This window comes from Eptatretus burgeri, chromosome 4 (assembly GCF_056783735.1).
Source record: "Eptatretus burgeri isolate ZD-2024b chromosome 4, Ebu_testis_v1, whole genome shotgun sequence".
In the NCBI taxonomy this organism is placed as follows: Eukaryota; Metazoa; Chordata; class Myxini; order Myxiniformes; family Myxinidae; genus Eptatretus; species Eptatretus burgeri.
Window position 1 is genome coordinate 76,902,570 of NC_140964.1, and position 12,915 is coordinate 76,915,484.

Below are 12,915 nucleotides of genomic sequence, written 5' to 3' on the forward strand. Positions count from 1 at the left end.
CCGGTAAGAACGTCGACAAAAACTCACAAAATAGTACGATTTTTTGAAACAAAACCAAACTCGGAACACACAGTAACATGTAAGTGAGAAAATTAAACAGTTAAAACGAGACAAATAACGACCGGAAACTTAACTTTGAGAACGACAGCAGGGAGCCCCAAAGGAGACCTCTCGCCGCTCCGAACCCGGAACCGGAAGTTGTTAAGCTCAAGTCCGCTGTTTAAATTTCAATTCCGCAGAAATTAAATAAAGTTACGAACACCACCCGGAGAAGCCTGGAGATGCGTTTTTAGCAAATGAACACTTTATATATATATATATATATATATATATATATATATATATATATATATATATATATATATATATATATATATATATATATATATATATATATATATATATATATATATACATATATATATTTTAGCAGTCTCTGATGAAAACTCTGATGCTGTTCTTGATGGCAAATAAAATTTAAATGCAGTCGCTCGATTTCATTGTTATTCTTTTTCTCCTTACAATTACTTGTTTTATGCATTCATGATCCTCACATCCACCGTTTATCTTCTTCGATCTGTATATCCATCACTTTTGACTTTCATCTCTTCACCTTTTTCTGTACTTGTTCCATTTCTCTGCCCATCTTAATTTCATTTTTCTCTCCCAACCTCTACATTTACTTTGTGGACATAGATGATGTTTCATGAACAGAATGATGAACTAAAATAAATCATGTCATCATCATCTTGGATTCAGAGAAGGTTTGATGAAGTGAAAGAGCCACAGTGCTAATCATATTTAATTTATTTAATTTCCGCTCAAGTTTTAAAAATTAAATGCGATACGTTCTACAAACTTTTAACCTCGAAATTTAAACACCGGTATTGAGCTTAACAGCAGTTCCGACTGAAAAGTTTCTGGGTGATGTTAAGTGTGACCCTCAATGTATAATAGATAATAGATGATGACTTCCCTTCCAAGGAACTTCAACACACAAAGAGACCATTCGGCACCCGAAGCCTGCATGATGGTTGCCAACCTATGACTTTTTTTGGCTCATGGAAGAGCTAGAGCATTAAATAGATCAGGATGAAGCAGGACAAAAGAAACAGTAGCGAGAGGGTTGGGGGGGGGGGACACCAACAATGGAGTTGAAGGAAAAAATGGGAGAATTGGACAAAGAATGGGGTGGACAGGATGGATACAGAAGGATCTCCCTCTCCCCCCCCCACTCCTCCGTCTCTCTACCCCACTCCATTCCCCTCCCCTCTCCCCCACTCCCTACCCTCTTCCCCACTCCCTCCCCTCTTCCCCACTCCCTCCCCTCTTCCCCACTCCCTCCCCTCTTCCCCACTCCCTCCCCTCTTCCCCACTCCCTCCCCTCTTCCCCACTCCCTCCCCTCTTCCCCACTCCCTCCCCTCTTCCCCACTCCCTCCCCTCTTCCCCACTCCCTTCCCTCTTCCCCACTCCCTTCCCTCTTCCCCACTCCCTCCCCTCTTCCCCACTCCCTCCCCTCTTCTCCACTCCCTTCCCTCTTCCCCACTCCCTCCCCTCTTCCCCACTCCCTCCCCTCTTCTCCACTCCCTTTCGTCTTCCCCACTCCCTCCCCTCTTCCCCACTCCCTTCCCTCTTCCCCACTCCCTTCCCTCTTCCCCACTCCCTCCCCTCTTCCCCACTCCCTCCCCTCTTCCCCACTCCCTTCCCTCTTCCCCACTCCCTCCCCTCTTCCCCACTCCCTTCCCTCTTCCCCTTTCCCATTCTTTCTCTCACCATCCCCTCTATATATCAGTGCTCTATCCTTTTTAAATGGCTTTAATATCCTTTTTGGTTTTTTTTTTTTGATTTTGCTATTCATTTGTTACATCTATTTGATATTTGTTGCACCATACTCTTGACCGAGTGTCTGTGCCACTGAAGCAGCTTCCAGAAAAAAGGGTTATACTGGGTGGCTTATCATTGCCTTCTCAGCACTAGTTCAGGCAGGAATTTGTCATTTTGCCACAGTGACGGCGATAGCTCTCTCACTCTTCGTGAAGGACACCGTGGGGATCTTTAATGTCCATCAACTCACGTCGGTAGACGGGACGCCCAGATTAACATCCATCAGAGGAGTGACACGACACACATATTGATGAATCACCCAGTCTGTGAAACACCTGGATGATAGTTTATAGCTGGGTCGGGATTCAAACCCAGGCTAGACAGCGCAGAGGTGAGTGTGGGTACCTCGAGGTCATCCTGTCAACCAAGGGTGTGTCTTAACGCAATGTTAACTAGAAGGGCACTCGGTAGAGCGCATACCTCTGCTATGCAATGCCTGATCCACGAGAACATATCGGGTCCATTACATTTTTGAAATATCAGGCTGTACAGAACTATATCATTTTTGGCCTGATCTCTCAATGATGAAGAATCACTTTTAAGATTAAATAATTCTCCTATGCAGATCCGGATTCGGATCTTCACCAAAATTGAATCATTCCTTCCCTGTCGGCTGTCACACACCCAACATGTCCACCAAGTTTCGTTTGAATCCGTCTACAACTTTTTGAGATATCATGCCACATATAATTTTGCCTCTATCTCTCAATGGTGAAGAAGCACTTTGAAATTCGAGGAGTCGTATCCAGATCCAGATCTTCACCAAAATCCAATCAGTTCATCCATGTCACACACCCAAACTGTCCACAAAGTTTCATCCAGATCCATCCACAACTTTTTGAGATATGCTGCACACAAACAAAAACAGACAAACAGACAAACAGAAAGGGGTGAAAACATAACCTCCTTCACTTTTGGTGGCAGAGGTAATAAACAAAGTGTGTTTCCATTCCATGTTGGTATGTAGGCCTATATGTTAAAATATACATATAATAAAAGTAGAATCTGAATCCATAAACATCACTCCTGTTATCCCTAGACAGTGTGAAGTAAAATCAGGCATAAAATCATTACCTTGAAAAGGGTGAAAAAAATAATTTTGGAGCCAAAGTGTCACTTCCCGTGGAGGCTATTATTTAATTACATCAGAATAGAAAAAAAAATCTGCTTTTTCCCAAAAAAAATATCCAATTTCACTCAATATTTCAACATAATTATTTAGGTGATGAGTTCCGATTGTCGAATATGGAATCGGATTTCGAATATCAGCTTTTAAGAAGCATATACGACACATTATTCAATCTTGCCAGAAGCCAATCACATTGCACCTTACCAATCAATGTAAACCACGAACGGACGGTCATCTCTGTCTTCTATATAAACAGTGAATAGATAGAGATTGGATCGGAATATCATGGAGCACTGGAGTACCTCATATGTGGGGATGGGGTGGGAATAAAAATGGCCGCTCCATCAAATGTCTACAAAATGGTATTCTGAAAAGTTAGTGTGAAATCATCAGCCTTTAAAAGCCATCTTTTATTCTCAAACGTTTTCATAACTAAGAAGAATGAAAGAGACACCAGAATACATCTCGAAAGTACCAAATTGAGAGATCGCAAAATCGCCAAATTGTTCGTCAACAGAATTGCTGATAAATGTCATCCAGCGAAGCACAATAATGGCTGGAAAGCAATTACAATGATTCCAATGGAAGAAAGCGACATAGTCTCTTGGATATTGCACCCATGCCATTGTGTTTTTTTTTTTTTTTTTGAAATTAAATTGAAATTGAAATTGATTGAAAAAAAGAAAACAACCACAATACACCACAACCTGTTGAATGCCATTTAAAGCATGTGCAGAAAGAGAAAATCTCGCGTAAAACTCACTGTCTGCCAAAAAGACTGTCATCGATTGCAAGGCTTCGTGGATTGGAAGGAATGACAAAATGCATAACTTACGAAGGAAAAGGGCTCAGTACGGTCTGCTGATGCTTTCATGAGGTTCACAGGGGTGTCATACCGGTTATTGAAAAGAGCATTGTAAATTCACCTTTCCATATACAATATTCATACTATTGTTCAAGCAAATCGTGCAGTACCTCCTCATTGGTTGTTATCGCCATTTGTGCGTTTCAGGAGGTTGGAGGAAGTTCTCCCAGAACTCAAAATCTCCACCTCCTTTTCAAAGCTGGTAAATTCATGGACCAAACTGTGAAACTTCTTTCTCAAAGCCTCGTTCCACGGGCTCTTTTCAAAATCCCCACTGAACCTCTGACAGCCTCCACTTGTAGCTCGTTTGGAGTGATATTTCCTGGAATTATTTTTAGCCCACCTGGAACGAAGTTCTGGGGAGCTTATGAGATGGCGCGTCGTTTGTCCATCCTTCCGTCCGTCCACAAATACTTGCAACTTCTTCTCTGAAACTACACAATGGATTTCGATGAAACTTGACCACAACGTTCATTACTGTGTATGTACCAAAGTTTGCTCATGGCATTAAAAAACAATCGGGCCCTTATGGGGTCTATGGGGCTTGCCCCCTAAAATAGGTATTTGCTTTCTTCTCAGAAACTATACATGCTATTCTGATGAAACTTGACCACAACCTTCATCACCCGTGATGTACCAAAGTTTGTTCATGGTATTAGAAAAATTGGGGTCGAAGGGGATGTAAGAGGGGGTTGCTCCCCAAAATATGGATTTGCTTTCTTCTCTGAAGCTACATCCAAAATTTCGATGAAATTTGACTCCAATCTTCATCGCCCTTGAGGTACCAAAGATTAGCCACGCCATTAAAAAAGTCATGGTCTAAAGGGGGGGGGGGGGTTTCCCCTAAAAGAGATATTTGCTTTCTTCTCAGAAACGACACACAGTTTCAATTAAACTTGACCACAACCTTTACCAAAGTTTGTTCACGTTATTTTTTTAAAATCGGGTTTGAAGGAGATTTGTAGCAGTGGTGAGGATGGTTGCCTCCCCTCCCCGCCCCCCCCCCCCAAAAAAAATAGGTATTTGCTATAACATTGGTTCATTGGAAGGTACATGTTGCTGATTCCATCACATGTTGACTTTCTCCTCAGTATCATGATTCTGCCAGGTGAGCGCCCAGGGGTATCGCCTCTATTTTAAATACTCAGTTCGGGTTTTCTTTATCATTCCTGTAGCTCCAACCATCACTGGTACAATTTCAGTTTTCTTCAATTTCCAAATCTTCTTGACCTCATTTTCAGATCCTGCTATTTGGTCATTTTTCCTGATTTCTGTGGCATTAAGTCCAAAGTCATTGGGAACTGAAACCTCGATCAACAATGCTGACTTTTTCCTTTTTGTGTTTGAGCACCATGTCCGGACACCGCTTGGTTTGCAATGTCCACACTTGATGGGATCATCTTGTCATACGTGAGCATTATATGTTCATGTTCAAGGATTGGATTTGGTTTGTGTTTCCATGATTGTTTTGGGACCGGGATGTTGAAATGTTTACAGATGTGCCAGTAGATTACTCTACTCCTCCTTATGGAAATATATGTGCTCATATGACCACTTTATAAGGCATCTATTTATGACATGTATGCAGGGTAGGGAGGGAGGGAATTGGAAATGCCAGAATTAAGAAAAGGAACAGAATGGAAGAGGATAGGAATGGAGGTGTGGGGGAAAAATTTATATTAATGTATTTTAAATTGTAACAAATGGAGTTTCAGAAATGTAACTTTTTTGCTGTAAATTGAATTGGCTGTCATTTCTGGCCAAAAGACTTTTGCCATAAATGATAAGAAATGTGTTGTTCTGGAGCAGAGTGACCGAGCTGATAAATGAACCTTTGCTTAGAAAATGTACGAAGTGGCTTTTTGTCTAAATGACACGTCTACAGTCTGGGTGAATATCCCCCAACCTCTCTCTCATGGAAGTATAAAATGTTTTGAAAGGCACATTGTTCTCAGTGCGAGCACGTGAGGAAGTATAGTTTCTCAGTGGCTTGTACTCCTTGGAACTGACCAAGTACCAAGTTAGAATAAAACTCTCTGATGTAATGTAGAGGTGAATTGAATCGGGTTGGTCTAACTGTTAACTAAAGTAAGAATAAATGAAATAGAACCAAATAATATTGCAATCAAATGGGGATTCTTAAGTTCATTGTACAAGGGTGAGAGGTATATGGTGTATAATTAGGAAATAAATTGTTTCACAAGGAAAGACTTGTGTGGACATCAGTTTTATCAGTGTCGATAGGGTTTTTGTAGGATTTTATAATCAAATCGGACAAACGTTAAACTCTGTCTGAAGTCAAATAGGATTCCACAATCGGCCAGTTAGAATCCTTCAGGAAGACAACGATCACAACAAAGTGGGTTTAAAAAAATCCACGTCAGAGGTATCTCTTTATTGTGTACGTATAGGTCGGGAGGGAATTGGGAAAAATAAGATAATGTAGGATGGGAGGAGAAGGGAAGGAAGTGATCAGAGTTTGAGAGAGAAGGGAAGGAAGATTGGGAAGATAGAGGAATATTGGGATAGAATAGAAGGGAAGGAGCAGAGAAAGGACAGAGGGTAAAGAAAAATTCTGACATGTTGGTGTACAAAAGAAATAGACAACTCCAAAAGTGAAGGATAACAGGGTATCAGAATGTCTGAGTGGGGTCAGAGGAGTGGGAATCTTGGATAGGATATTGATGAAACTAGCGAAGGGACTTGTATGATATATATCGTTGATCGGGGTGGGGGTCAGGGGTTTCCCCGATGTAAACGCCCCTCAAAATAATTTACTGGATGATTATGTGATTGGCATCCAGATCAGGAAAAATAGTTAAACAATCAGAAAAAGACATTAAAAAAACATGTAGGGATGGAATCACCCAAAAACAACCAAACAAGAAGGATAAGAAGGAATGACAAGAAAGGAACTGCACCCCCCCCCCCAACTCAACAATTTACGAATGTGGAATCTAACCCATACAGGGGATCCCCACTATCCATCATTTCACATACAGGTCTATAAGTTATTTAGGAACATTTTCATTATACATCCAAGATTAAACAATTCCCCGCACGAACGTCCATTGGACGAAAGACCAGTTACCAGGTGTGTCACCCCACAATTCACTACATCCTCTCCCTCTCACACTCTATCTCACCTCTCCCTCTCACACTCTATCTCACCTCTCCCTCTCACACTCTATCTCACCTCTCCCTCTCACACTCTATCTCACCTCTCCCTCTCCCTCTCACACTCTATCTCACCTCTCCCTCTCCCTCTCACACTCTATCTCACCTCTCCCTCTCCCTCTCACACTCTATCTCACCTCTCCCTCTCACACTCTATCTCACCTCTCCCTCTCACACTCTATCTCACCTCTCCCTCTCACACTCTATGTCACCTCTCCCTCTCGCACTCTATCTCACCTCTCCCTCTCACACTCTATCTCACCTCTCCCTCTCCCTCTCACACTTTATCTCACCTCTCCCTCTCACACTCTATCTCACCTCTCCCTCTCCCTCTCACACTCTCTCTCACCTCTCCCTCTCACACTCACACTCTATCTCACCTCTCCCTCTCCCTCTCACCTCTATCTCACCTCTCCCTCTCCCTCTCCTCTATCTCACTCTATCTCACCTCTCCCTCTCTCTATCTCACTCTCTCACCTCTCCCTCTCCCTCTATCTCACCTCTCCCTCTCCCTCTCACACTCTATCTCACCTCTCCCTCTCCCTCTCACACTCTCTCTCACCTCTCCCTCTCACACTCACACTCTATCTCACCTCTCCCTCTCACACTCTATCTCACCTCTCCCTCTCACACTCTATCTCACCTCTCCCTCTCCCTCTCCCACTCTATCTCACCTCTCCCTCTCCCTCTCACACTCTCTCTCACCTCTCCCTCTCCCTCTCACACTCTATCTCACCTCTCCCTCTCCCTCTCCCTCTATCTCACCTCTCCCTCTCCCTCTCACACTCTATCTCACCTCTCCCTCTCCCTCTATCTCACCTCTCCCTCTCCCTCTCACACTCTATCTCACCTCTCCCTCTCCCTCTCCCTCTATCTCACCTCTCCCTCTCCCTCTCACACTCTATCTCACCTCTCCCTCTCCCTCTCACACTCTATCTCACCTCTCACTCTCCCTCTCACACTCTATCTCACCTCTCACTCTCCCTCTCCCTCTCCCTCTCACCTCTCCCTCTCACACTCTATCTCACCTCTCCCTCTCCCTCTCACACTCTATCTCACCTCTCCCTCTCCCTCTCACACTCTATCTCACCTCTCCCTCTCACACTCACACTGTGCATTGTTGGACTTAACGCCGCCACGTACTGTCCAGTACTGTATTGTATTTTTATCTTTGTGTACTTTACCGCAGTAATCGTTGAGCATTGATTGGTAAATGAAGTGGGAACAAAAAGGGTGAACCTGCACATAAGCGGAAACGCACTAATGTGACTAGATGTCAAATTAGACATTTTTAAACAAAATAAGAAGGCTGAACGACCAGACAATATCGGTCGCCATTTTGGTTTGCTGCCGACGACTTTGAACTATTTTAAAGAACATCGTCGGAGGCCATTCAGATTGCACGGTGTGATGCGTGGCACGCGAGACGTGCCATTTGGGTAACGTGGCCTGTGCTGCAGTCAAGGCCAAAGTGGGCATGACGGCCATAGTGGGTGTGGCGACCCCCGCGAACTCTTCAGGAGGCTCACCTCTCCCTGCACAAAAATCCAACAGAATGAGACCATTATCCCGAGCCTCACACTGTTGCTCTTCCTCCCATAGGAAGCCACTACCTCCCTCAAAGATGACTATCATTGGCAACCTCAACCAAAAGGTCTAGCTGAACGACCATGGGCAAGGTAAGAACGGATGCTTTTGCTTGAAATCGATTGTTAACTGGCTTTGTGTTACATTGCTGCCACCTGATTCCTCACAGGCTCAGTCGTTAAACGGTCTTGGTGTCAGCAGAGGGTGTGCATCTCGAAGCACACCGTCACACAGAAGGGTAGTTTAAAGCCGGCTGTCACATCTGCTTCTGATTTTATTAATACAAGATCTGTGCTCAGGAAAAGTGACAATGCTGCTATTCTGATGTACCACACTGGGTGGTTTGCCATTGCATTCCCAGCAGCAATTAGGGAAGGAATTTGGAATGTAACCATGGTGCCAGCGATAGCAGGCCACCTCTTCATGAAGGACACCATGGGATTTTTTCACGTCCACCAACAAATGCTGACAGGCGGGACGCCCGGTTTAATGTCCATCCGAAGGGATAAAACTCACATTGATGAATCACTTTACCTGTGAAAAACACCGGGATAACAGTTTATAGCTGGGACGGGATTCAAACCCAGGCTCGACAGCTTCGAGGAGAGTGTGCACATACTCGGTCATCCTACCAGCCCCTGTTGCTATTCGCGAATGCATAATGGACTGAGATTCAGTTCTGAATCCAGCCCGCTGGTTGCATCATCAATACTGAGCCACGGCTGTGCCGTTGATGCAGCACCACTGCACATCTGAGCAAAAATTTATAATTTGTTCAGGGTGCCGGGGATATCTCGCTTAAGCATGAGTCACATTTGCTCTATGGCTAGGACACGGCGGCCGTACCCCCCCCCCTTTGAATTGACAGAAACGCGCGGCGGCCGCAGAGTTTCTGAGGTGGCCTCAGGGTGGCCCTACGCCGTATGGCTATCTTTTACAGGCCATAGGGGTCTCCGTGGAATTATAACGCGGAGTTATAACTTTTTTCATTTCTAGGTTGGCCGTAGTAATTCGACAATACAAGCCGTAGCCATGACGGAGATGTGTTCCACGTCGACCGTAGGTAGGGCGTACGGTGGGCTTGCGTTATTCGTGTGGCTGCCGTAGGCTCTTACCAATGAAAAATGAATTTTGCCAACCCCCAAAAAATTACAAAAAAAAATATTTACGTTCGCCTTAGGGCCCCCCTACGGTCCCGCTGCGGTCGCCTTGCGGGCACCTTGCGTCTGCCTTGAAAATTCTATGGCGGCCGCAGGGACGCCCTAAGGTCACCGTGCGACATCAAATCAAAGACCGTACGGCACCCCCACGTTTTCGGTCTCCACAATTTATAAATACGCCGTGCGGATACCCGAAAAATAAAAACATATGTGACTGCAACATTGTGTGACCGTGGAAATACTGCGGCCGCCCTATAATTGCTAGTGGCCGTAGATTTTTTTAGACCCTACGGCCGCCGAGCCAAATGTGACTGAAGCATTACTTTCCACAAAATATACCATTGGATCTTTAACATCCACCAACGTGTTGGCTATGCTTCTGGTCACCTGAACAGTGGGTAGGGGTTGTCGCTGTGCGTTTGGTGTTTTGTTCCTATTTATTGTGCGCGGACACATTCTTACGAGAAGGGCATGGCCGAGGCTGTTACAGGTGGCCGCGGCTTGGATTTACCTCAGGAATAGAGAAAAAGAGTAGGAATGAAGTTGGAGATTTAATCAGACCTAACTATGAGATCCACACAACGCACTTGTCCCGTTTGTCCCACGAGACAAGAAGGAAGGGTCGAGACAATTAATTTACACGGTAAAGCAAATGTATTGTATATGGGACACATGAGGGGAAGGGAGTGATAAGTTCAGACCTTTTGTGTGTGTAATATGGAGATGGTCTCGTTGACATAAAAGTTCAAATATCTTCAACACCCATACCCTTGAATCACAGACATTGCAGTACGATGGAACACGCTACTGACTGTCGTTTGAGCGTGAGGACTACGGCGGACAGCCTGGAGCTGTCCCAGGGACTGTCCGATCGCTGGCAACATTAAGAATGTCCCTCGCTTCATATTCACGGTGGCATCTGGGTGGCGTACGATGAACCACACTACCGTGGGTGAAAATACCTTCTGGATCACACCGAGTGATCACATCAGTGCACCGAGTGGGTTGCACAGAGCCCTACCATGTAGTTGTTGCACTGCATTAAGAAGTTCTGAAGCTCATGACGTTTTAAACTGAATACCCCAGTTGCCATGAATTTAACTGATGACATCATTCCATTGAGCATTCCCTCTTTCCATATCAATCATTCCATATCAGTGCAACGCAGTGTAGTGGAGCGTGCATTTTAGTTTCCACACTTGTTAACTAAATTTAGTAATCCAATTGCTAAAATGGAATTGCTTCGTTATTTCACCGTGCTCACTTTTCTGATTGGAAAACGTTAGGTGTGATTTAATTGGCGCAACATGTGGTTTTGATTGCCTGTAGATGTGCTGAATGACATTAAGGAAAAGGCATGATTCAAAGTTGTGTTGCGTTGTCAATTTTGTGGTGCTTCACTTGTTTAGTAACATGTTAGCACTTTTCATGGAGGTTTATATGACATGCTACTACACCCCTATTCCTGAATCCACACTCATTCATCTGTCTCAAACTCCAATATATACGTTCGCAATGACGTACGAAATCTAGCGAGTCTTCTTTCTCTTTAGTTTGCGTCATGAGCTTTTTCTTGGGGGATGTGGTGATACCTCTGATTCGGTGTCCCATGTAGGTGAGCGTAGGAGTTTGTAATATGTTCATGAGTGCCGGTGATTGCCCTACTCTTCAAGAAGGAGTAGGACACTGTGGGATCTTTAACGTCCACCAGCTAACGCTGCGGAACGGAACACCCAGAATGATGAACGTTCATCCGAGCAATGGTGGAATTTGTGATGCAAAGCCCTGTCTGTGAAGCACCAGTCCAACAGTTTACAGGAGGGACAGGAATCAAACCCAGACCAGACATGTGCTGTGCTGTACCCTGGCTATATTTCTAATTCCTGCCACAATATTTACACAGATGTCAGGCCTAACTGGGCCACCCTCATGTGGACAATTGTGGCAAGCATGCTGTTTAGATAGCTGAGATACATATCCTTGTCTTGACTGAAACATCCTCCAATGATTTGCTTTGCCAGACAGATCAAATATCTGTTGTATTTTATATCACCATGTTATGGAGGGAGGATGCTTGTCATACAGTCATACATCATGGCTGCCAATGCCAAGAGCACATCGATTGACGACATCATCAGGAACTCAAACTCAAATTGTCCAAAGCCCATTTATTATTAGATTTAGTTAAAATGTCTGGTTAAATCATCACTACATTTCCAACATGAAAGTTCCAATGACATGCTCGTTCTTTCAAAGTTGGATGCAATTCAGTTGCTTGCGACGGCAACATTCGTATTTGACAATGTGTGTGCAATTTCTTTGCAATAGAGCGGAACGCAACGTAATTCATGAAGAATCAATTCAGTGAAGAAATGTTGCATTGTACGAGAGATAGAGACAGAGACAGAGGTATTGACAGTGACAGAGATGATAGGGATAGAAAGATTGTTCATATTTACTCGTAACCTTTCATGCTGCGGATACATCATTGGTTGTCCATAAAAATGGATGACATGGCACACTGCACGTTGGTGGTCAGTTCAGGGACATCAGTAACACCGAGTCCTCGTGTCTCTACTGGTGGTAGAACAGTCAAGCAGCAGAGGCCTGTAAAATGCACGCAGAAACCGTGGCTCAGATTAAAAGCACAGCGACACAACTGTGAAAACTACATTCAAACAATTCTGTAATCATTAGGACTGATAAATAATTCGAAATAAATAATTATAATATGTGGAAATGTTTCTTTTTATCTGCAGGGTACACCAAATGGCAATGAGAACCATGAGGTACTGAAAGAACCATGAAACCCTATCGGAAGTATGCAATGACGTCACGTCGCTCTGGGATGAGAAGCCCGTCCGCCATTACCGGAGACAAACGAACGTGACAGCTGACAGCTATTGACGCAAAACCCTACCTATTGGTCAGGGCCCTATTGGTCAGGACACTGGACTGTGATTTTGTTGGTTGTCTGTTCAAGTGTAGGTGGAGGCAGCAGTAATAATTGGATCTGTATTCTCAGGAAGTCGAGTGAGTTTCAGGAGAATTGCCATATGTTGGCATAAACCCAGCTGGCTCATCAATGTCCATCAGGGTGGTATGATTCACC

General features: G+C 44.2%; 2 protein-coding genes across 4 annotated transcripts in view; one reads left to right on the top strand and one right to left on the bottom strand.

The window, feature by feature from the left end:
• Positions 1–11,306, top strand: part of LOC147028416 (uncharacterized) — a 36,371-nt gene extending 25,065 nt beyond the window's left edge. The window contains exons 2-3 of the mRNA XM_085878792.1: positions 8,659–8,735; positions 10,585–11,306. Coding sequence (XP_085734918.1) covers positions 8,659–8,735; positions 10,585–10,690 — 183 coding nt within the window. The 3' untranslated portion in view covers positions 10,691–11,306. The remainder of the gene's footprint in view (positions 1–8,658; positions 8,736–10,584) is intronic.
• A 650-nt stretch (positions 11,307–11,956) lies between these two features.
• LOC147028417 (1-acyl-sn-glycerol-3-phosphate acyltransferase alpha-like) overlaps positions 11,957–12,915 on the bottom strand; it is a 29,252-nt gene continuing 28,293 nt past the window's right edge. For all 3 annotated transcript variants that reach the window (XM_085878791.1, XM_085878789.1, XM_085878790.1), the window contains one exon: positions 11,957–12,410. In XM_085878791.1, the coding sequence (XP_085734917.1) occupies positions 12,396–12,410 (15 nt within the window). In that variant the 3' untranslated portion in view covers positions 11,957–12,395. The remainder of the gene's footprint in view (positions 12,411–12,915) is intronic.